This window comes from Bos taurus, chromosome 14, assembly GCF_002263795.3.
Source record: "Bos taurus isolate L1 Dominette 01449 registration number 42190680 breed Hereford chromosome 14, ARS-UCD2.0, whole genome shotgun sequence".
In the NCBI taxonomy this organism is placed as follows: domain Eukaryota; kingdom Metazoa; phylum Chordata; class Mammalia; order Artiodactyla; family Bovidae; genus Bos; species Bos taurus.
In genome coordinates this window covers 80,858,186-80,883,857 of record NC_037341.1, presented here as the reverse complement: position 1 = coordinate 80,883,857, position 25,672 = coordinate 80,858,186, and the positions used below count along the sequence as shown (strand labels likewise).

The 25,672-nt window shown below is 40.8% G+C and overlaps 1 protein-coding gene and 1 non-coding gene across 3 annotated transcripts in view; one reads left to right on the top strand and one right to left on the bottom strand.

The window, feature by feature from the left end:
* Positions 1–19,671, bottom strand: part of ZFAND1 (zinc finger AN1-type containing 1) — a 27,308-nt gene extending 7,637 nt beyond the window's left edge. Inside the window, exons 1-6 of one of the 2 annotated variants that reach the window (XM_002692835.6) lie at positions 19,597–19,671; positions 16,116–16,158; positions 15,142–15,181; positions 12,360–12,487; positions 12,185–12,276; positions 10,789–10,910 (exon numbers count right to left, since the gene is read on the bottom strand). In XM_002692835.6, the coding sequence (XP_002692881.1) occupies positions 10,789–10,910; positions 12,185–12,276; positions 12,360–12,487; positions 15,142–15,181; positions 16,116–16,158; positions 19,597–19,651 (480 nt within the window). In that variant the 5' untranslated portion in view covers positions 19,652–19,671. The remainder of the gene's footprint in view (positions 1–10,788; positions 10,911–12,184; positions 12,277–12,359; positions 12,488–15,141; positions 15,182–16,115; positions 16,159–19,596) is intronic. The other variant, XM_059874510.1, reaches the window with a different exon arrangement.
* Positions 18,359–25,672, top strand: LOC100335514 (uncharacterized). The gene is made up of 2 exons (XR_003038135.2): positions 18,359–19,380; positions 21,793–25,672. It is a non-coding gene; the product is annotated as an uncharacterized protein (transcript).

Sequence of the window (25,672 nt, the reverse complement as noted above, 5' to 3'; positions counted from 1 at the left end):
AAGGCAACACAAACAGACATAAAGGTAGAAATTATAAATCCCCAAAACATGTCCAATAAGAATTTCAGAAAAGAAGAGAAGGAAGCAATGTTCAGAAAGAAAACAACAATAATTTTCTAAGGGTAAGGGATCAACAGCTAAAATGTACCTCAAGGGTCAAGGTGCGTAATTGAAACAAATCATACCTAGAAACCTTGCACTGAAACTGCAAATATCATAGACAAAAATCTTAAGTTACAAAAAAGGTATAGATTACCCATAGAGCAACAAGAGCAAGATCCACAGCACATACTTCCCAAACAATAAACAAAAGAGGCCAGTGAATAGTCTATTAGAAGAGCTGAGAGAGGCAAACGGACAATCCAGCTCAAGTGAGGGAAAATAAGCACAGTTTCAGACAAAAAAGATTGAGTTTACCACAATGACCCTTGACGAATGAACTACTAAAGAATGTGCTTGAGCCAAATCAAAAGTGAGTCTTAAGAAAAAAAGAAACTCAAAAAATATACTGCAAATTTAAATAGCAACTGATTTAAAAACAATCGTGTAAACAAAGTCAATGAGATGGGAGATACTCAACTGCAGAAAACATGTCAAATTCTTTGTCTTATTCAAGAGGATACAATCTCAAGTAACTTTAGGTTTTGAGAGAAGAATTGGTATTTAATCATTAAAATTTTAAATATAAGCACATGCCTCTTATCACCATTATTACAAAACATTATATTGGAGATTATGTATAATATAGTACAAGAAAATGAACTAATTATTGAAAGGTGAAAACTAAAGCTGTTTGTCAATGGGATGTAATTGTACACCTAGGAAATCAAAGGCAAAAACAAAACAACTTCTAAAATAAATAAAAGAATTTGATGATTCGATGCTGTGACTGAATACAATGAATATACAGAAATCAAGACCTTTTTTCCTCCTATGTGAACAGTAAGTTCTGGAAACAGGTACAGGGAAATATTCTGTTCACCAAAGAAAGAAAATCTGTAAGATAATTAGAGATGTTTATATGTGCTCAGTGGCTTCAGTCATGTTCGACTCTTTGTGACCCTATGGATGGCAGCCCACCAGGCTCCTCTGCCCATGCAATGAGCCTCTCCTCTCCAGGCAAGAATACTGGAGAGGGTTGCCCCTCCTCCAGGGGATCTTCCAAACTCACACTTTCTGCATTGCAGGCGGATTCAACAAGGAATAAGACTTAGATGAAGAAAAACATATAAAATGTTACAGATGGCAATAAAATATCTAAATAAAAGAGAAGACATAAAGTTCATAGATAGGAAGATAATTTTATAAAAATGTCATTTCTCTCAAAATTAATATATATCATGTAAAGCAAAATCAGAGAAATCCTCAGGAATGATCCTCAGTCAGGATTTAATAGACGCTGCTGGGAAATTGAGTTTACTTTACCTAACTTTGCAGAAATCACCTGATAACACGAAGGAGGTCTTGTACCAATTACTTACACCTGGTGGGTAGGAAGGGCGCCAGAATCCCTAGCACAAAGAGGAGGAAGCCAACAAGGTAAGAAATGCTCCTGAGAAGGCAGCCAGGCTTCTGTAGGCACTGTTATTCACAGCCTACATCCTTGTGGGAAACAGTGACAGATAAAAGAAACTACATTCTAAGATCAAGCTGTGTTCTTTTTTGCTTTTCATAATGATTTCTCTCCGTTTCTCCATTTTGGCTTTTAAAGAGCCTACATCCTTCAGCAGTATTTGCTGGAGTCTGTCACTGACAACCTTGTCCCATTATGACAACCATAGAGATCCCAAGATGGATTAAAAAAAAAAAAAGTGTATATAATAATCGTAAGGTTCATATGGATGAATAAACCAAAAGAAAAAAAAGAACTGCTAAGACAAAATTTGGGAAAATATGGATGGGATTTACATGGTCATATGTTAGAACATTCTATAAAGTTATTACATGAAGTCAACTTGGTATTAACATAACAAGTAAAAAACAGATAAGGGATTAGAATAGGAAATCCAAAAACAAACCTAGTAAAAAATAAATCTTGAATTTAACATGAAGGTGATATTTGGTATTTCAATTTAATAGGACAAAAATGATTTATTTAATAATTAGTGGGCAAAGGAGCTAAACAACTGGAAGAAAATATCCTTAGCTCATAGAATATGTTAAAATCAAATTCCAGACCAATTAAAGACAGATGAACAAAAAAAATTAAAACCCTAAGAAAACCAAACCAGAAATGAAAGAAAAGACAGACCCTAGAAAAATTTAGAACACTGATATGTCAATAAGGTACGTAAGTAAAATCAAGATTATTAGATAGATTTTGAAAAAAAGTTTCCAAAGCAGACTGATTATAGGTAAAGGATCAATATCTATTCTATTCCAAGAATATCCACAGTTGACCAAGCAAAATAAAAGTGAAATAAAAATAACAATGTGAAAGAAAAATGATCACAGGATATGCAAGGGCAATTTAGGGAAGAGCATTCATATATGGCCAATGAACATAATAAAATACTTAAACTGAACAATACTTTGGCTACTGAACGCAAAGACCCAAAGAGCCGACTTATTGGAAAAGACCTTGATGCTGGGAAAGATTGAGGGCAGGAGGAGAAGGGGGCGACAGAGGATGAGATGGTTGGATGGCATCACTGACTCAATGGACATGAGTTTGAGCAAGCTCCAGGAGACAGTGAAGGACAGGGAAGCCTGGTGTGCGGCTGTCCGTGTGGTCACAAAGAGTCGGACTCGATTTAGTGACTGAACAACAACAACAAACTCAACGATGGTCAAGGAAACCCACAGTATACAACAATTAGAAGATATCTTTTCACAGCCATTAGACTGAACACATTTAAAAAGATTATCTAAACAGTTACTAGACACCACGGGAGGGGAGAAGTATGCTCATAAGTGACCACAAGAGGCAGTGTACTAAACAGGGCAGATGGCAGGTTCTGACCAGGCAAGTGATCTTAACACTTCAGATTATTCATCTGTGAAATGAGGATAATGATATATGACGGGATAGTCATGAGTATTAAGGGAGGTAAAAAACCCAGAGCCACAAGACAATGCTTGGCATGATACAGTCAGTCAATAAAAGTTCACTATCCTAATTACTGATGGTAAAAATGTAAATTGTTGCAACTTCTTTGTAAAGCAGCTTGACAACATCTATAAGAATTTAAAATAGACATACCCTTGGACTCGGCAAACATACTCCAGGGAATCTATCTCACAGACAAAAGAAATCAGAAATAGGGAACTAGTCACCCAAATGGGAAACGAAGTGAATGTTCATTAACAGGAAAAAGGCAACGAAACTCAGGATCCCTTGGATTATCCATCTTTCAAAGAAAATGATTTAAAACCATACTATTTCCCTTGGAGGAACTGCTGTTAGAAACTTATAGAGGAATATACAGAGCTCAAAGAATACATTATCTATCTGAAAACTGCTTTATTTTTATTTATAGGCTTTATCACTATCTGAAAATTGTAGTATACATTAAATAACCATCTCATCCTACTAGAATATAAACTCTATATGGCAGGGACTTTAACAATTTACTGTCATATCCCCAGGGCCTGATTTATAGCAGGTATTCAAAAAAAGTGTTGACTAAATGAATATGATGCCCTTTTTATGAAATAATGATCCTAAAGCACTCTTTATATCTTTGCATACATATACCAGTAGATACTTTATGTAAAATATACATACATATATTAATATATACATGGGTGTGGATATATATAAATAACTTATGTCAGTACATACATACATGTATACACACACAAATCTTAATGATGCAGGGGGAAAAGTTCTATGTACAGACCTGCACGCTCTGTGGTAAAGTGTTAAGTGTGCTAAGAACATGGTTTCTGAGCCAGTCCACCTGATTCCAGTTCGCAGTTCTCACTAGCTGTGTTACTACCAAGTTACTTAACATTTTTGTGCCTCAATTATCTCATCTATTAGGCAGAGATAATAGTATATATTTCATAAGCCTGCTGCGAGGATTAAATGTGTTAGAAGAGGGCCTGGTACAAAGTAAGTGCTACAGAAATTTCTGCTACTATGTTTTAAATCATAAAAGAACTGGACACTCTAGAGCAGGCCTCTCAGTTACGTCACTGCTGACACCTCGTGCTGGACGGTGCTTTCCTGCGGGGGCTGTCCCGTGCCGAGAGCACCCCTGGCCTCTGCCTGCTGTGCCAGTCGTGTCCCCGTGCGCAGGGGTGACAACCAAAATGGTCTGCAGACACTGTCCGGCCTCCCCGAGGGGCACAACCACCCTCACTTGACAACCACTGCTTTAGTGGGATGAACGTGGACACAGGAGGGGGTGTTTGGCTTTTTCCCTGATATAGCTTTTTAAATTACCCTTGTTAAAAGTATGTAGTATTTCTATAACTGAAAAATAAGGAAGGCTTCAAAAAAGAAACATTAAAAAAAGTATTAAAAGAAGTTTATAATCAATGGTTTCTAGACCAGCAGAATAAAAGAGAATATAGAAAATTCAATCAATACAAAAGATGACTGGAAGGAAATAAATAACAACAGCAAAAGGACAATCAGCAAAAAAAACGTAAGATAGAAGAAATATATTTAAATGCTTGTGATCATAATAAATATAAATGGGTTCAACTCACCTATAAAAGACAGATATTATCAGATTGGATTAAAAAAACAAAGTCCAGCTACATACAGCTTACAAGAAACACTCTAAAAATAAAACAACACAGAAAGTTGAATACAAAGGAATACACACATAGTAGTAACTATTCACCAAAAGGAACACAGTGAAACATCATAATTCAAAATAGATTTAAGGCAAAAAATTCATACTGAGGACGTAATGATGAAAAAACTAAATGTACTTGATAATATAGAACTCAGCAAAACTACTAAGAATTATAGGGGAAAAAACTGACAAAACCACAGCTACAGTGAGAGATTTTATTTAATACCATCTGTTTCAGAACCTGATAGATCAGGCTGACCAAAAGTTAGTGAGCGCACACACACATATGCACGTGGACAAACAGAATGATTGCACATTAAAAAACAAACAGGACAAAATGTAAGTAATTGGAACATCTGGGTAACCAGTATGAAAACATTCTTTGTACTATTCTAGAACTTTTCTGCGTTTGAAATTGTATTAAAATAAAGTTGCATGCATGTGTGCTAAGTCACTTCAGTCATATCCAGCTCTTTGTGACCTTATAGACTGTAGCCCACCAGGCTCCTCTGTCCATGGAATTTCCCAGGCAAGAATACTGGAATGGGTTGCCATGCCCTCCTCCAGGGGATCTTCCTGACCCGGGGACTGAACCCACATCTCTTATGTCTCCTACAGTGGCAGGCGGAGTCTTTACCACTAGTGCCACACAGGAAACTCAAAATAAAGTTACCTCCCCTAGAAAAAAACACCTAAATAAGTAGGTTGAAAAAGTAAGCTCACCATTCAATGTGAGAAGTTAGAAAAACAACATCAGAGACAATCTGAGCAAAGCAAAAAAAGGAAATAATAATATAAAAACAAAATCAGTAAAGCAGAAAGCAAAGAAACAATAGAGAAGTCAATAAAACCAAAACATGACTCTCTGAAAAAACTAAAATGCAAATTAAAAAAGTAAACACAAACCCCTAGCAAGACTGTTCAAAGGGAAATCAAAGTACAAGTGAAAAATATGAAGGACTAATGAAAGACACAACAGAGATGTGGGAACGTAACAGTAAGCTGAAAAATCTGTATTAAACAGAAATTTTTAAGAAAAATGTTATTTACCAACATATATTTCAGAAGACATAGATTATCCAAATAAACCAAGGAACTATTTAACAGATTAATTAGTATTCAAAACTCTCCCCCTACAAAAGGCAACAAATCTGAAGGCTGTAACAACCATTACTAAACCTTCAAAAACAATATGCCTCTATTTCAAAGAATAGAAGAGGAAAGCTACTCAACTAGTTTTTTTTGTTACTAATGTCAGGACAAAACAGTAAATAATATATTAGTGAATCAGTTTAGCAGTACATTTCAGAAGAATTATATACTAGAGTCAAGTGGTTTATCTGAGAATATGTGGGTGATTCACAACAGAAGATGATCAATGTAATTCATTACATTAATAAGGGAAAAAAACTATATAATCATCTTACTGCTGCTGCTGCTGCTAAGTCGCTTCAGTCATGTCCGTGAGACCCCATAGATGGCAGCCCACGAGGCTCCCCCATCCCTGGAATTCTCCAGGCAAGAACACTGGAGTGGGTTGCCATTTCCTTCTCCACTGCATGAGAGTGAAAAGTGAAAGTGAAGTCTCTCAGTCATGTTTGACTCTTAGCGACCCCATGGACTGCAGCCCACCAGGCTCCTCCGTCTGTGGGATTTGCCAGGCAAGAGTAACTGGAGTGGGGTGCCATTGCCTTCTCCAGATAATCGTCTTACTAGATGGAGGAAAAAAATTATAGCAATATTTACTACCCATTCCTGATACAAATTCCTAGAAAACTAGGAATAGAAAAATACTGTTAACCCAAGGAAGGCTACTATCAAAAATCCACAGCAAATATAATATTTAGTGATGAAACTTTAGAATTATTTGCACTGAAGTCAGAAACAAGACGGGAAAAAAAAAAAGAAGAAAAAAAGAAAGAAACAAGATGGAGAGCCCTGCTGTCACTTGCGTGACCTGACGCGGTGGCGGGGGTCTCAGCCAACAGTGACACAAGAGTAGTGAGGAGGAGGAAGCGTGACAGAGAAGAAAATTTGAAAACAAAAACCACACAAAGTTACCATTTGCAGAAGATGTGACTGCACAGAAAACTAGACAGGAAATCTACAAAATATGGGAACTATCAGAGTTTATTTGCTAGACAGAAAGACATTATACAACAACCACCAATAACCAAATTAGGAAAATGTTAATTTAAAAAAATTACCATTTATAATGGCAGCATAAGTTATGAAGAGCCAAATAAACTTAAGACATCTAAATGTGTATGGTAGGCATTATAGAATGTTATTTAAAGACATAAATAAAGACCTAAATAGAGTTGGGATAGACTATGGAGATGAATAGGAGGAATGAAATTTTAAAGATGTCCACTGTCTCTTACTTAAAGTTTAGCACAATTTCTATCAAAATCAGCATTTCACAGAACAGGACGAAGTGATCCTAAAATTTTTACAAAAGAATAAATGGCCAAGAATAGACACAGTTGGAAGCCAAGAATGAGGTGGACAGCCTTCTCCTACTTACTACTGTAAAAGCTACTACGATTAACACAGTACAATATTGATGCCGAGAGTCAGACCAAAGGAACAGAACTGAGATCCCTAGACGAGTCCCACATTTACAGAACAAGCTGGTGTGTAACAGAAGTGACATTACAAGGATGAACTCTTCACTTTCTTACGTTATGATAAGTAGCCCATTGGTTGAGAGGGGGAGGAATAAATCTCTACCTCTACTTACTTACAATTAAGTTCCAGATGCAATAAAAAGCTAAACAAAAAAATGCAATAAAACTTTTAAAGGAAAATGTAAGTAAAAAACTCATTTTAAGAATTACAATCCTAAAGAAATAATTAATAGATTTGAGTGCGTTAAAATTTAAAAAGTCTGTATCACTAGAGAGATCAAAAACAAAGTAAACACAAGCTATAGACCAAGAGAAGATATGTGCAACATATTTAATCAAGAAAAGATCAGAACTTAGAACATATACCCTTATCAGTTCAGTTCAGTCGCTCAGTTGTGTCAGATTCTTTGCGACCCCATGAACTGCAGCACGCCAGGCCTCCCTGTCCATTACCAACTCCTGTAGTTCACTCAGACTCATGTCCATCGAGTCAGTGATGCTATCGAGCCATCTCATCCTCTGTCGTCCCCTTCTCCTCCTGCTCCCAATCCCTCCCAGCATCAGAGTCTTTTCCAATGAGTCAACTCTTCGCATCGGGTGGCCAAAGTACTGGAGTTTCAGCTTTAGCATCATTCCTTCCAAAGAAATCCCAGGGCTGATCTCCTTCACAATGGACTGGTTGCATCTCCTTGCAGTCCAAGGGAATCTCAAGAGTCTTCTCCAACACCACAGTTCAGAAGCATCAATTCTTTGGTGCACAGCTTTCTTCACAGTCCAATTCTCATATCCACACATGACCACAGGAAAAACCATAGCCTTGACTAGACGGACTTCTGTTGGCAAAGTAATGTTTCTGCTTTTGAATATGCTATCTAGGTTGGTCATAACTTTTCTTCCAAGGAGTAAGCGTCTTTTAATTTCATGGCTGCAGTCACCATCTACAGTGATTTTGGAGCCCAGAAAAATAAAGTCTAACACTGTTTCACTGTTTCCCCATCTATTTCCCATGAAGTGATGGGACCGGATGCCATGATCTTCATTTTCTGAATGTTGAGCTTTAAGCCAACTTTTTCACTCTCCACTTTCACTTTCACCAAGAGGCTTTTTAGTTCCTCTTCACTTTCTGCCATAAGGGTGGTGTCATCTGCATATCTGAGGTTATTGATATTTCTCCCGGCAATCTTGATTCCAGATTGTGCTTCTTCCAGTCCAGTGTTTCTCATGATGTACTCTGCATATAAGTTAAATAAGCAGGGTGACAATATACAGCCTTGACATACTCCTTTTCCTATTTGGAACCAGTCTGTTGTTCCATGTCCAGTTCTAACTGTTGCTTCCTGACCTGCATATAGGTTTCTCAAGAAGCAGGTCAGGTGGTCTGGTATGCCCATCTCTTGAAGAATTCTCCACAGTTTATTGTGATCCACATAAAGGCTTTGGCATAGTCAATAAAGCAGAAATAGATGTTTTTCTGGAACTGTCTTGCTTTTTCCATGATCCAGCGGCTGTTGGCAATTTGATCTCTGGTTCCTCTGCCTTTTCTAAAACCAGCTTGAACATCAGGAAGTTCATGGTTCACATACTGCTGAAGCCTGGCTTGGAGAATTTTGAGCATTACTTTACTAGCATGTGAGATGAGTGCAATTGTGCAGTAGTTTGAGCATTCTTTGGCATTGCCTTTCTTTGGGACTGGAATGAAAATGGACCTTTTCCAGTCCTGTGGTCACTGCTGAGTTTTCCAAATTTGCTGGCATATTGAGTGCAGCACTTTCACAGCATCATCTTTTAGGATTTGAAATAACTCAACTGGAATTCCATCACCTCCACTAGCTTTGTTCATAGTGATGCTTTTTAAGGCCCACTTGACTTCACATTCCAGGATGTCTGGCTCTAGATGAGTGATCACAGCATCGTGATTATCTTGGTCTTGAAGATCTTTTTTGTACAGTTCTTCTGTGTATTCTTGCCACCTCTTCTAAATATCTTCTGCTTCTGTTAGGTCCATACCATTTCTGTCCTTTATTGAGCCCATCTTTGCATGAAATGTTCCCTTGGTATCTCTAATTTTCTTGAAGAGATCTCTAGTCTTTCCCATTCTGTTGTTTTCCTCTATTTCTTTGCACTGATTGCTGAAGAAGGCTTTCTTATCTCTTCTTGCTATTCTTTGGAACTCTGCATTCAGATGCTTATATCTCTCCTTTTCTCCTTTGCTTTTCGCTTCTCTTCTTTTCACAGCTATTTGTAAGGCCTCCCCAGACAGCCATTTTGCTTTTTTGCATTTCCTTTCCATGGGGATGGTCTTGATCCCTGTTTCCTGTACAATGTCACGAACCTCAGTCCATAGTTCATCAGATCTAGTCCCTTAAATCTATTTCTCACTTCCACTGTATAATCATAAGGGATTTGATTTAATCAAGAAAAGATCAGAACTTAGAATATACAGACCCTTATAGACCTTTTTAAAAGTTCCAAACAACCCAGCAGAAGATACGCAATTCACGAGAGAAAGTCAAATAGCCAATAAACATATGCAAAGGAGCTGAACCACACTCATCACAGGGAAATTCAACTTTAAACCTCAGTGATGTGTCATTTCAATCTGTCAGACTGGTAATAATCAATAATACCCAACACTGTCAGGAAACTCAGACACTGCAAGAAGGAGATAAATCAGTACAATTACTGACAATAAAAAACTGACAATATTTAATAAAGCCAAAGATGAGCAAACCCCATTCTCCAGTTTTCTATTTCTAGGTATGTTCCCTGGAATATCATTTTTCAAGTTGATGGTCTCAATCCTTCAGGGGCTATAAAGTCAACAGTCTTTACATAGAACAAAAAATATCAGAGTAGATACACACCCTCATGAGGCTAGATCTTACTTACTAAAACTGTGTTAAGGTATATATGTAGGTACATATGTACTGGATAGTTGTAGAAAATGTAGTTGATAATACGGAGCTTGAAAGAAACTGCCTTAGAGAAATGTTCCCATGTATACACAGGGTGTTCACTGTTGAACAGTTTATAACAGCAAACAGCTTGGAAAAGGAATCTGAATCGTGTTCACTAAGAGAATAGATAAACTGGTACATACATACTACAGAAAAATGTGAGCTACCAAAATGAATGAAACAGACTAAACATATCAGCACGGATATATGTTTAAAAACATGATACCAAGGGTAAAAAAAAAAAAGGTTGAACGATACATATGGCTTACAGCCATTTCTATAATGCAAAAAAAACTTGCAAGACCATTATTTATGCAGGCTTATACCTTGTAGTATCAAAAATGATACACATGGAGTTCAGGTTTAGCTGTTACTCATGAAAGGGAAGACTACAAAGGGGGCTCCAACCGTATCTGGAACCTTTTTGTTTCCTAAATATCTAAAACCAACCTGTGGCAATGATTTGTCTCCAGCAGCATGCATCTTTAATTTCATCAGTGCTACCTTTGCAGCTGTTTCACTATTTTTTGCACCTTTCCGTCGTTTACTTGTTGTCTCTCCTGTCTTGGAATCTAAGAAGCAAGCATAGGGATATAAGCAAATAGGAACTTGCACATTTTCCAAAGTTTTATTAACTGTGGCCTTGAAACATATATGAATTACATATACTAGAGTCGGACACGACTAAAGCGACTTAGCAGCAGCAGCAGCAAAGATATATGGAGACCACATTCATTTTGTAGATATTATATTTACAAGAACAATGGAAAAATAGCACTGAGTGGACGTAAGTGAGCTGCACATTAAAAAACTTAAGTTACATGTCCTTCTTTCCAACTTAAATCTATTTAATCCAAAGCAATCACTAACACTTCTACAGAGAAGTGTTACAGAAGATTTTTTACTTAATTAATAGAATTTAATTTAAATTATTATGGCATCACTGACTCGATGGACATGAGTCTGAGTGAACTCTGGGAGTTGGTGATGGACAGGGAGGCCTGGCGTGCTGCGATTCATGGGGTCGCAGAGTCGGGCACGACTGAGTGACTGATCTGATCTGATCTGATTATCCTTAATATAAAATGAAAATTCAGTTGAGTATGTTGGCAGTAACACTGGTCAACATCACAAATACATTCTTTCCTCATATGTCAGATTATCAGCAGCATTCAGAGGACAGCTGACTCAGCTTAAACTTTAGTCTTTTTATTTAAAAGGGATCTTTTTCTTTCATTTTCTTAGTTTTTTTTTTAATAGTTTTACATTTTATTTTTTCATTCAATTTTTACTTATTTATTTTTGGCTGTGCTGAGTTTTCGCTGTAGCATGCGGGCTTTCTCTAGTTGTGGTGAGAGAGGGCTCCTTTCTAGTTGCGGTGTTCAGGCTTCTCTTGAGGAACACAGACTCCAGGGCACACAGGCTTGGCTGCCCCACAGCATGTGGGATATTCTCGCGTCAGGGATTAAACCCGTGTCCCCTGCATTGGCAGGAGGATTCTTAACCACTGGACCACCAGGAAGTCCTAACTTTAGTCTCTGAAGAACGTAAACCACTACTTTAGCTTCATGAATGGAACTTCTAGCCAAGATGGTTAACCAGCTGATACAAGTGGTCCAGCAAGAGAACACCTACCGGATATTTCCATGGAATTTCCAAATTTCCACTGGCTAGGTAAGACTTGGAAAAATACTGTCACAAGAATGCCCTCAAAATCTATAGCAAGTTATAACCATCAGGGCTGCTAACGGCACCTTCCATAACCGGCAAGCTGACAGAAGCAGGGCTCTGAACTCAAGAGTATACGGCAGTAAGTAAACAACAAACATGCTTTCCAGGTACTTGCCAATAATGTCTTTAACGAGTTTCTGAGTGGCAGCCATACGAGGCTTAGGGATTTCCAGTTTTTCACATTCGTGATCTGACTGGTGACGGTGTCTGTGAGCGACAGAAGAGGGACAGTAGTTCATGTGCTTGCATGTGACTTAAACAGACACAGTTTGAACGGTCTTAGTGGTCACCTCAGGCAAAAGTTCTTCTCACAGGAAGGACACATAATGGGCACAAGCTCTCTCTCAGCACAGTCCCTGAAGGAGCATGGGTGAGATGTACCGGTGTCTGACTTCAGTCTCTTGTTGATTACAGTCACCTGAAAAGGTGGAAGGGGGGTATGGCATCATATTTCACATTAAACGTAAATCAACAAATCTATTCTCGATATCCAGAGCATTTTTGCTTCAACTTGTAAAAGCAACCCACACAATCTTGCACAGATTATAACAATTGTGTGCAGAACGATTACTGTACTGACTGCCCCACATTTTCAAATTTTCCCTACTGTGGCGTGTTTACCTTCTAAGTCATGTTAAAATGACTACTCTGTCCTCCTCCACGATTTCAGTCTTCTACTTTGTAACGTACTACACAGCAATGTCCCAGTAATAGCTCAGTTGGTGAAGAGTCCTCCTGCAATGCAGGAGACCCTAGTTTGATTCCTGGGTCAGGAAGATCTGCTGGAGAAGGGACAGGCTATCCACTCCTATTCTGGCCTGGAGAATTCCATGGATTGTATATAGTCTGTGGGGTCGCAAAGAGTTGGACACAACTGAGTGACTTACACGGACTGGGAAATCAGCCCATCACTCCTCAAATGAAAAGTCATATCCACCTTCCACACTGATTTTAGAGGCTTAAATATATGTAAAAGAACACTTAAAATTATATTTTTCCATGATACACAGAGTTAAAAAAAGTTTTCACAACGATATAATATTTTTTGTGTGTATGCTCAGTTGGTTCCGATCTTTGCAACCTCATGGACCGTGGATCGCCAGGCTCCTGTCCATTCGATTTCCCAGGCAAGATTACTGAAGTAAGTTGCCATTTTCTTTTTCCAGAGAATCTTCCTAACCCAGGGGTAGAACCCACGCCTCTTACATCTTCTGCATTGGCAGGCAGATTCTTTACCACTAGTGCCACCTACTGTATTACTAGCAAATATTACACCAGAGGAAAAAGATTTTATGAAATTAAGAAAAAAAAAAAATCCAGATCACTTAGGCTATTGTGAGTACTAAGTAACCAGGTTTCTAGATTTAAATGAACTCAGCTGACTCTTGGACAACTCAGGAGTTAGGGTACAAACTCCCCACACTGTTAAAAATCCGAGTGTGTCTTCACAGTTAGCTTTCCATAGCTGCAGTTCTGCATCTGCAGGTTCATCGCTTTGTGCAGCACACATTTAGTGAAAAAAAAAAAGATCCACGTGTAAGGGAAACACACAGTTCAAACCTGTGTCATTCAAGGGTCAATGGTAATTGCTTGAAATCCATGACCAAAGGGTATTCTCTATAAAAATATAGTTACATCTCATTGGAAGTAATTTCTTAACCATTTTTCCAAATTCATTTCAATGGTCTAAAGGTAGAAGATTTTTATTTCACTATTTAATTAATAAGATCTAACTGAGAGACATTCTATGAGACATTCACAGAAAGCAAATTGTATCACAAGAAAAAAGAAAGCACAGAGATTTATAATAATGTTTACTATATGACTCTGAGTATTTCTCTCCAGTTAATCCTGAGTAATACCAGTATGTTAATTAATTTTTATTTCCCTCAAATCACCAAAACTTCAGAAGGCCAGATTTTGACTGAAGCTCATTTAATCTTAATTTTTATAATTGAGAGAACAGATGTAAAAATCCTTGGTAAAGTGTTTGGTAAATGGTGGGAAGGAATAAATATCAACTGCAAAATGGCAGGCAAATGCTTCTTTCCAAATGGAGTGAATTCAGTTTAACGTCCAGCCGACCTCTGACCCAAAGGAGGTGGAGCAACTTCTCTGATTACAAATTCAGGAAAATTAGGCTCAGCTTTCTCTTTATTTCCTAAGAGGCCTAACCTGGTGCAGCACTGCTGTGACAGGTGGCAAATCCACCTAATTCTGGATTTTCTTTGAAGATCTTTTTGGCTCTACATTAAGCTTCATCATTCAACTTATTCTTTACATGTCATAAAGACGGTATTTTGGCTTTTATCTAACAGCTCTTTTTAATCTTTGACGTGGTCAGAATTAGGGTAGGGATTTTGCTGGACTGCAGGTTTGCTCCTGATGATCTAAGGCTGATGGAGTCAGCACAGTTTATTACCACAGAATCCTAACCCCAGGCACCAGTGAAAATGAGCACAACAGTGAAGCAAACTGGAGGGAGCATATGATGAGGATGTTAATTCCATTACATATTTAGAAATATAGAGCCTGAAGCTAAAAGTGGGCTACCTCCACAGAACGGTAGTATAAAGGAATGAAAATTATAAGAATAAAAATTTATAAATACCAAGTAGGCAAGTTTATTTTTAAAACAAATTGGGAAAAAATATAAAGTAACAGTCTCTTATAAATCAGTTTAGTACGCCAAATTTTAATCAGAATCAAGACTTCCCTGGCAAAACAGTAGACAGGAGTTCGCCTGCCAGTGCAGGGGACGTGTGTTCGACCCTTGGTCCAGAAAGACCCACACGCCGCGGAGCAACTGGAGCCGTGGGCCACAACTACTGGGCCCGTGCCTTCTGGGGCCTGGAGCCACAGCCACTGAAGCCCGCGAGCCCCAATCTGAACGCAGCTCCACTGCACCTCGGTGCCTAGAGCCCTCGCCCTGAGACCAGAAAGGAGCCCCTGTTCCCTGCAATTACAGAAGGCCTGTGAGCAGCAAGGAAGACACAGCACAACCAAAGTAAACAGATAAATAGAATCTAATTCTGAAATACAAACACGTTTCACTAGGGGATATTAACATACCTCAGGACAGCTATGGGACTCTCTGCTCCTGTGTTCAAGGCTTAAATAACAACAACAGAAAAGTGTTTATTTACATGTAATCAAATAACGTACTTAAAGATAACTGCAGAAATTTGAGATATTTTAATGGTTAAATCCTTAAGATTAATTACACTCACACCACATTAACAACTCTGCATACAAGAATCAGCTGAAAAGACAAACAAAAGACAGAGCGCCTATAGTCTCATAAGTTTTAAAACCCAACTACTGTTCCACTTCAATGTGAGTGCAAATAATTCACCTCAATTACCTTTTTACTTTGAGTGTTCTAAGGTATGTGAAAACACAAGAGGCTCTTTTGATTCCTTTTATTTCTCAAAAATAACCAATAATAATATGTCAAAGGAGTATTCTAGTTCTGAATGACTTAAACATATGTACTATTTTTATTTACTTCTAATAAGTCTTTCTGAACTATTGTCTGAAAAGAATTTATTTTCAGTGTTCTATTAAATACATTAAATGCCTGATACTTGAAAGTTTAATTGAAAATACATTTTCCAAAATTCTTGTTTGTTCCCAGGTTTTACATTGCATGTAATATATATGCAAAGGCCATATAGTACCCAATTTAAGAAATATATAGGTTGGACTCTTTCCATTGTACTAATAAAAATAAAAACTAATAATCATAATTGGATTTTAAAAACCATATTCTTTATATTCTGGATATATTCTCTCCTTGTGATTAATACACATAATTTTTACATAAAACTCACACACGTAACTCTAGAAAGTTTAAAGACTAGCCACATATATGCATAAGTAATCAGAGCCTATGACTAATCTGTTTTTTCCTCAAGTGATTATTCTAGTGAATATCAGATATCAATGGCTAAAGTACAAACTATTTAAATCATTCTGCTTTTTAGAAATAAATCTCATATCAACACTAAAATTACTTCTAAATCCTGCATAAAAACTTAACTTACCAAAATACTCCTGAACATCCATCACATACAAATGGAAGAAAATCTAAAATAAAGGGAAAATGTTATATGTTCTGGTCAGTAACTGATTTTGACTTAGGTTTCTTAAGTAAAAAGGAATCAAGCACTGAACTGTGGCTACAGGAGAACTTTCCTTTTGAACAATATCCTAGTGCAGCAAGCAGTGGTTAAACAAAGGCTATCACAACCTCAAGTGCTCTGAAGTAACCAGATTATCAGGAGATAAATATTACTTGCAGTAACAGACTAAATCAGAAAAAAAGAAGTTCTGTGAGTGTTTTTCCCATATTTACCAGATGTTGCTTCTGAGGAACATATATCACAAAAATCCTGCATTTGAAGTGACAATCTTGGATTTCAGTTTTGATTGCACTGCTTACTAATCTAGCAATGCTAGGCAAGTTACTTAACAGTAGAGCTCTGGGTTATATATATATACATACACACACACTAGATATATATATAGATATAGATACAGTATATGGTATTGTATATGTATACAAAATCAAAAATATATTGTTAGGTAATATAGATAAAAATAGGATATAAGTACATTGCACCTGTGTGGATATGTATACGTGTGTGTATGTATATCTATTGTGTGTACATACCTGTGTTATATGCCACACTTACTTCATAGGGTAATTGTAAAAACTAAATGAGATATGTAAAAGATAATAGTAAGGTCAGAACTGTTAATTAACAAGAATAATTACAACAATTCACTTGTTTTGAATAGACTCAAACTCTGAGAAAAATCCTGGGGTGACTAGGTAGAGACATGTTCAAAGATATTCCAGAAATTAAATAGATGGATTGATAGTGAAAAATTTAGTCCTGAATTGTTTCTTTCCTTGCTGTTAAGGAACAACTAAGTTAGGACTAAGCAACAATTAAGTCAGGAAATGAATTTTTGGAAAGCACACGAAAGCATCTGTTTTTAGATGTGGCAATTGACCACAAATCACTGAATATAATCATTCATTCTCTAATCTGTTTTCAATGTACCTCATAATAAATTACAGAACACAGACAAGTGAGGCTGGATGTATCTAATCACACTGCCTTTACAAAATGAAAACAGAAAGTACTGCACTTAAGAGAAAGCCACTATTACTCCAAAAGATCTCATCCTACAGGGTATCTTAACCCATAAGAAAAAAGAGGTCCTACTGTAACCCATAAGAAAAAAGAGGTCCTACTGTAACCCAGGGCTTCCCTGTTGGTGCTAGTGGTAAAGAGCCTGCCTGCTAATGCAGGAGATGTAACAGACACAGGTTCAATCCCTGGGTCAGGAAGATCCCCTGGAGGAGGGCATGGCAACCCACTCCAGTATTCTTGCCTGGAGAAACCCATGGACCAAGGAGGCTGGAAGCTATAGCCCATAAGGTCATAAAGAATCAGACATGAAAGAAGTGACTTAAAACACGTGCACAGTAACCCAAAGGGACCCGTGGCTACTTGCTGCTTGTGGGACAAGAGGACTCTAATATAGTTCTTCCCTCACCTGAGAAGTGAGCTTAATGCACTGTCACTACTGTCCTGAAAGCATGATATTGTAAGCATCTGTTCCATACCAGGTATGTAGATATACATTTGTCAAAGAGAAGAAAACTGAAATACACATTACTCTGCAAAACTCCTATGTCTCTTTAAAATGGGGAAAATGTGCATGATTGCTACTTTTAGAGACTTTGGTGACCAACTAAGTATTAGATGGAAACTAAGAGGACCCAGGGGTAAGAGTTAAGGTAACTTCCTAACACTTGACACCATTCTTCTATTCATCCAGAAGCTAAATGAAATCTAGTACACTCACTGCTAAGTCACTTCAGTCGTGTCCAACTCTGTGCAACCCCATAGACGGCAGCCCACCAGGCTCCCCTGTCCCTGGGATTCTCCAGGCAAGAACACTGGAGTGGGTTGCCATTTCCTTCTCCAAAGCATGAAAGTGAAAAGTGAAAGTGAAGTCGCTCAGTCCTGTCTGACTCTTAGCGGACCCCATGGACTGCAGCCCACCAGGCTCCTCCGTCCATGGGATTTGCCAGGCAAGAGTACTGGAGTGGGGTGCCATCGCCTTCTCCGAGTACACTCACAATATCCTCTAAATCTTAACTGCTCTCCACTAGAGACTGCGAGAAATCCGAACTCCAAAAGAGCCAGACCCTGGCCTCATTTCAGTGCATACATTTTAAGAGACACCTGAAGTTGGAAGGGAAGATGAACTATGTCACAGATGGTAGATATCATGGACTTGATAATCAGGTATACCAGAATTACATCACTTACGGTCAAAACCCAATAGGCTAAGCTTCCCTATGAGAGTCTGCAAAGAAACATCGGTCCTTGCTACTGAATGGCAGAGGATCACAGCCAGTGGTGAAAGCTACAGAGTCCTGTAAGTAACAAGCCTGGTAGGGATTGAGCCCTTTAGCCCATCGTCCACAACAGGTCATCACTGATCAACTGGAGCACTCCCACTAATTCTGGGCTAACCCCCAGAGCCCTTCTCAATAGTGACAGGGTACCTGCTACCAACGACTGAAGCTGCAATGGGAGAGAAAACTTGTTTGGCCCCGAGATGTGTAACAGCACGAGCCAGATGTGATAGCATCCATTTGGAGTGCAAGCCGGGTACTAGAGACAGACGGCGTTCTGTGTGGCTCTCGGCTTCAGGACTTGCCTGCTGCACATTCCTAAGGCCTGTGCCACACGCCCACTGGCCGTGAGCTTGGTCACGGGTCTTGGTCACGGGTCACACACTTGGTCACGTGTGTCACAAGGTCTCTCAGTTCAGCAGAGACAGAACATCACCTGACTAAAGCTCTAAAACGCAGCGAACTACCCTGAGAGCTTTTCTGTGGAAATGGCCATATCTTGGACCCTTACGTGGGCCAGAAGCAAGGCAGGTGCTCAGTAAACGTCTACTGAGTCAGAAACAGTCAGAGCCGAAGAAGACAGAGCTGAGAGCGCACAGACACGCTCCCAAGGCGATGCTTGGGGCCTTTTCACTGGAAGTCCGTCCCCTGAGCAGCCAGCGAAAACGAGGCTCAAAGCTGACCCAGCCCAGTCCTTCCCTGACAGACAACGGAAGGGCTGTGGACGACGACCCAGATCGCCGCGGCGGGACGGGGCACCTTCCCGGTTTCCACACCGAAACGCGCTCCCTCCCGGGCTCGTCAGACAGCAGCGGGCGCGCGCGGCTCCTCGGCGAGGCGGCCTTGGAAACCGGAGCGGGCGCTGCCGGGTACGCTTCCAGGAGTCGCGCAGGCCCCTCAGGGGGACAAGCCGCTCCCAGGCCCCAGGGCCGCCAGAAAGCCTCCGACCCGGCCAACTGCAGGGCCCGCGGGACACGCCCGGCCCCTTCTCAGCCTCCGCCCCGCGCCGCGGCCCTCACGCCCCGCCGCCCCGGAGGCAGAGCGCGGCCCGGACCCCCGAGGCCGGGGCTGGGGCGCCGCATCACCTAGCCGCCTGCAGCGTTCCACCTGGCAGTGCCGCCCGACGTCCATCTCCGCCATCTCCGCGCGCACGAGGGGCTAGGCGAGGGGAGGGGCGGCGGGGCGAGAGGCGGGGCGAGGGGGCGAGGCGGTGCGCGGCGCCCGCTGGGAACAGGCGGGGAGGGGGCGGGGCATGAAGGTGGGGGCGGGAAGAGGGGCGGGATGAGGGGGGGGCAGGATGAGGGGGGCGGGGCTGGCGCAGAGGGGGCGGGGCGAGGCGGCGCGCGGCGCCCTCTGGGAACGGGCGGGGTGGCACAGGGCCTGCACGTAGGGCGGGGGCGGGGCGAGGCGGTCCCCGCTGGGAATGGGCGGGGAGGGGGCAGGGCCTACAGGTGGGGGTGTGGCCCGTGCCGAGAGGGACTGGGCACTCCGAGCGTCCGGAGCCAGAGGAGGGGTTGTTGATCTGTCCGGCGTTTCTTCGGGTGCAAGTCCTGTCGCCTAGTCCTTAGAAAAAATACCCGGTTTTCTGGGAGATTGCGTGCTTGTGTGCCCTCTGTGCTTATCTTCCTTCCGCGAAATTGGAGTTGTGGAAGGCTTCCTCAGAAGTGTGTGTGTGTGTGTGTGTGTGTGAATTCCTGACTCATTCTACACCAGTGTTACTTGATGATATAAGAACGTTCTGGCAGAAAAAAAGGTCTCTAGCTCTTGAAGTCCTGAGTGTGCACTGAGCTGCCTAGGGCCCCTCAGTTGAGAGAACACAGACTCATTTAACACATCCTGAAGAAAGCTTGTGGTCATTCCATGGGGAGGTAGGAAGCTTCATGTGCTTGATGCGTCACTTCAAAGGTACTGAGAAAAGAGAGGCTCTTCTAGGTGGGGTTAAAGGGATGCCATGCCGCTGACGTGACACCACCCGCCTCAGAGTGGGTGAGTGACAAAGCTGTGCTAAGGACAAGAACTGTGAAATATCCAGTGCGTCCTATATACCTTTGAATATTTCCCAACAAATATTCATTGAGGAAGGGGGAGTGTGGACTGGGAAACAGGTATCCTTACTTCAAGATTTGCTCTTCAAAAATCTGTTTAAAATTTTCATCTCAGGCTTGTTTGGGTCTGGAGAGAAACTTTAGATTTTAGAGCTGGAAGTAGCAGAAGATATCTAGCTATCCCAGCTTCCTTCTTTCTTTCTTTATTTTTTTTTTTTAAGATAAACAGGTTCAGAGAAATTCTTTTTGTGTGTGAATTCTTTTTTAAATTTTAATTGGAGGCTACTTTACAATATTGTGGTGGTTTTGCCATACATTCACATGAGACAGCCATGGGTGTACATGTGTTCCCTGTCCTGAACGCCCCTCCCACCTCCTCCCCACTCCATCCCCCAGGGTCGTCCCAGTGCACCAGCCCTGAGCACCCTGTCTGAACGCCCCTCCCACCTTCTCCCCACTCCATCCCCCAGGGTCATCCCAGTGCACCAGCCCTGAGCACCCTGTCTCATGCATTGCAGGTTGAGAGAAATTAAATGATTTGCTCAAGTTAGTAGAAGAGTTCAGACTAAAATCCAAGTGTCAACAGCTTCCGGTATTTTGAAGAACCAGTGGCTTGGAGGAGATTGGTGATTTAGTCACTAAGTTGTGTCTGGCTTTTGCGACCCCATGGACTGTAACCTACCAGGCTCCTCTGTCCATGGTATTTCCCAGGCAAAAGTACTGGAGTGGGTTGCCCTTTCTTTCTCCAGGGGATCTTCCCGACACAGGAATCAAACCCCTATCCCCTGCATTGCAGGCAGATTCTTCACCTACTGAGCCACAGGGAAGCTCAGCTTGGGGGAAGGGATAAATTGGGAGGTTGGGATGACATGCTCACTGCTATATATAAAAGAGATAACTAGTCAGAACCTACTGAATAGCTCAGGGAACTTTACTCAATACTCTTTAATGGCTTTTATGGGAAAAGAACCTAAAAAAAGAGTGGGTATATGTATAACTGATTCACTTTGCTGTATAGCAGAAGGTAAAACAATATTGTAAATCAACTATAGTCCAATAAAAAATAAAGAAATTAAACATTAAAAACCAGTGGCTTATATAGATTTTGTATGTTTCTTTATCTGATAGCATTAACCAAGGGCAGATTCTATAGAATTTTACCGTTAAATGTTCTAGCTGGGTGGCAAATATTTATTTATCAGCGCAATAATAATGGAAATGTTTTTGTTCTTTCAGTTCACTAGCATGGGAGTATAGGAAGCATTAGATGGTCCCACAAACTGGAGAACAATTATACCAAAGAAGTTCTCACACTGTTGTGAAAGTTCTAGGACCCACAACAGATTTCCCAACCTGGGGATCTGGCAAAGGAACTGAGAACCTCCAGGGAATTTGACTTTGAAGGCCAGTGGGATTTGTTACAGAACTTCCGCACGACTGGGGAAACAGACTCTTGGAGGGCACAAACAAAACCTCATGCGCACCAGGACCCAGGAGAAAGGAGCAGTGGCCCCACTGAGACTGAGCCAGACTTGCTGTGAGTGTCCAGGAGTCTCCAGCAGAGGCGTGGGTCGGTGGTGGCCTGCTGTGGGGTCAGAGGCAATGAGTACAACAGTCCTGGCATAAGCCCTTTCGAAGGAGGTTGCCAGTAGATGGTGAGGACAGCTGAGACACAGTTGCCAACTCTTCCGTCTCCATTGAGTCTCTTTGCTGATTTCTCCCCTTGTTGCTGTTTGGTTGCTGAGTTGTGTCCTGCTCTTTTGTGACCCTGTGGACTGCAGCCTGCCAGGCACCTCTGTCCATGGGATTTTCAGGCAGGAATACTGGAGTGGGTAGCTGTTCCTTGTCCGGGGGATCTTCCCGACCCAGGGGTGGAACCTACATCTCCTGAGTCTCCTGCACTGGCAGCTGCGTTCTTTATCACAGAGCCACCTGGGAAGGATTTCCGTAAGTGCTGCTTAAACATGCCCATTTCCCCATAATTTTGTGCTTGGACCATTTATCAGTTTACATCCTCGTACAAGTGACACTCCCATGGTTCCAATGACTTCCTTAACCATATTCTCTGCCTTGAGAACTTCCTCCCAAATTGGAGGTTTCTCCTTCTGTATTTCTAAGTCTAAAATGGAATGCTTTCTTACCACATCATCTGCTCCGTAACAAAGGCACTCTGCCACATGATAAGCCTTGGATTCATTCTCCACCTCTCCTTTCTCACTTCTCTCATAAAAGTAGCCATTAAGCACTCTCAATTATTTCTCAAAAATGTCTCTCAAACCTGTACTTTTCCATTTCTTGAATTATTTCCTCCCCCAAACCTCACTTCTTTGCCTAAGATCTTCCATTGGGTCTCCATTATTCACAAGATTTTTCAGCTTAGCGAGGACAAACTTTACCAGTAAAGCTTTTCACAATTTCCAGCCTCAGTAACAACCACTTCCTCTCAGGCGCCCTATTCCCCAGTCATTTTCATGATATACCTTCTGGCTCTTTCAGATGTTCATACTTCTGCACATGCCTTTCCGTTGCCCTTAAAGGTCCTCCATACCAGAGTTTTCCAAAGCTGCTTGAGAATAAGAATCAGGTAAAGTGCGTGTCAATAAATACAGCTGCGCACAGCTTCTCCGGAGTCTTGTTCACAGGGTCTAGGACGGGTCCTGGGAAGCTATGTTTTAACAAGTGGCCTCACTGTCATTCTTGTCATTGGGCCGGTTTAGCAGACAGGTTTCACTCTTACTCCACTTTCAGAGTGTAACGCTTTTACCCTTTCACCTGCGAAAGACCTCTGAATGCACAGGCAAAAATTCAGTCCTCCAGGACATTAGCCGTCTGCTATAGTAAGTGAGTGGGACTTGAAACATATGTTTCTTACTAACACTAACCAGGCAAGATTATAATTTACCTGTCCCCCCCCAAAAAAAACCTTCAGTGGCTTCTATTAGCTACAAAATGAAATCTGCACTTAAGTCAACTTAGCAAGTCCTTTGAGTATCTATTATATATCAAAAAAGATTCTAGGTTTGATACAGAATCAAAGATTCTAGGTTTGATTAAGACCCAATCTCAAGGAGCTCACATGATCTAGAAAGGAATGACTCTGCTTGGCATTTAAAGTCTTACAAATCTTGGCCCAACCCGTCTTTCTCTTCTGTTTATCTCCCCGGGGCCTCTTCATATTCAGTCTCAGGCCCTTCACACTTGGTGTTCGTCGTGCCTGGAATACTCTTCCCTCTCCCATTTGATCTGGCTCACTTCTGCTGTTCCTTTAGCGGTTACCACAAGCATGTTTTCCTTAGGAAATTCTTTGTTCTTCCTGTCTAGGACAAATCCTGCTATTGTAACATTCACCTCATATCCCCTCCAAGACATTTGTCCCAGATTTGATTTTCTACTTGTTTATACGATTATTTGATTAATGTTTGTCTTCTCCTCTGTACTGCAAGCTCCACGAGGACAGGGGGCTGTGTTGTGGTTACACAGATGTTCACTGTGTAGCTGTTCGTTAATCTGTCTCTGTATGTTTATGTAACATTCAGTAGATTTGATCTATCCCTAACACTTATCTTGCACAATATATTCAAAATCAAATCTTGAACATTTATTCAAACCTAACAATACTGGAGAAGACTCTTGAGAGTCCCTTGGACTGTAAGGAGATCCAACCAGTCAATCCTAAAGGAAATCAATCCTGAATATTCATTGGAAGGACTGATGTGGAAGCTGAAACTCCAATACTTTGGTCACCTGATGTGAAGAGCTGACTCATTGGAAAAGACCCTGATGCTGGGAAAGATTGAAGGCTGGAGGAGAAGGGGACGACAGAGGATGAGATGGTTGGATGGCATCTCTGACTTGATGGACATGAGTTTGAACAAGCTCCAGGAGTTGGTGATGGACAGGGAGGCCTGGCCTGCTGCAGTTCATGGGGTCGCAAAGAGTCAGACACGGCTGAGCGACTGAACTGAACTGAACAATAATAACAGCTAAAATTTTGGATTATTTTATTATGTACCAGGCCCCTAAATGAATTATTTAATCTTTATAATGAAACTTTAAGATATATTCTATTATTACTCCCATTTCATAGAATGGCTTAAAAAATTACCCACCTCCTGCTTCCCTGTCCCTAGCATCTGAAACTACTCTCCTTCTCTGTCTTCCCATTGACGTCTTAAGTAATTGTACTCACCAGCTATTCTGCTCCACCACATGGACTAGTCTCTCAGTCTGGGATGCTCTCTCCTTTCCTCACTTACTTACTTTTCTCCTCCTCATCGCTCTCAAAAGAGTTTCTAGGACCCGCCCTAGATCAGATCAGCTCCTTGTTATATGTACTAGTTTTCTATTGTTACTACAATAAATTCCCACAAATTTAATGGCTTAAAAAACCACAAATTTATCATTGCACAGTACTGGATGTGAAAACTCCTACAACCAATGTGTTGGCATAACTGTGTTCCTTCTGCAGGCTCTTGGGGGAGAATCCAATTCTCCAATGATCTTTGTTAAGAACCAGGGGCTTTCTAGGTAGACGTAAGAGACGCAGGTTCAATCCCTGCATAGGGAAGATCCCCTGAAGGAGGGCACAGCAACTCACTCCAGTATTCTTGCCTGGAGAACCCTATGGACAGAGGAGCCTGGCCGGCTATAGTCCATAGACTCACAAAGAGTCAGACACGACTAAAGTGACTTAGCACGCATCAAGAATCAACTTTGGGAAGGTTATGTGATAAAGATGATGCTGAGGTGGATGGGTTACCTCTCCTTTTATATTCATTAAGTGGCTGGTGTAGAAAACATTTTACAGCTCAATCTGAGAACCCTTAGATTCTTTAATTTCTTTCTAATCAGGCATGGACAGAGATATGAGAAAATATGCATACAGAGCTATGCAGGCAAAACTCAGTCAGAGGCACCATAGATCTTCATTATCAATTAGGGCAATAAAACTTATTTTTGCAAAATTATTGTTTTTCATAATGGCTACTTTTGTATTTATTACTGTGATTGTGTTATATACAATGAATATCTAGTTCTGAGAAACAAACAAAAAACTGCTGATGGAAAGAATGTGTACATGTTCGTTGAGCTGTTTAATAAATAACTATTTGATGAT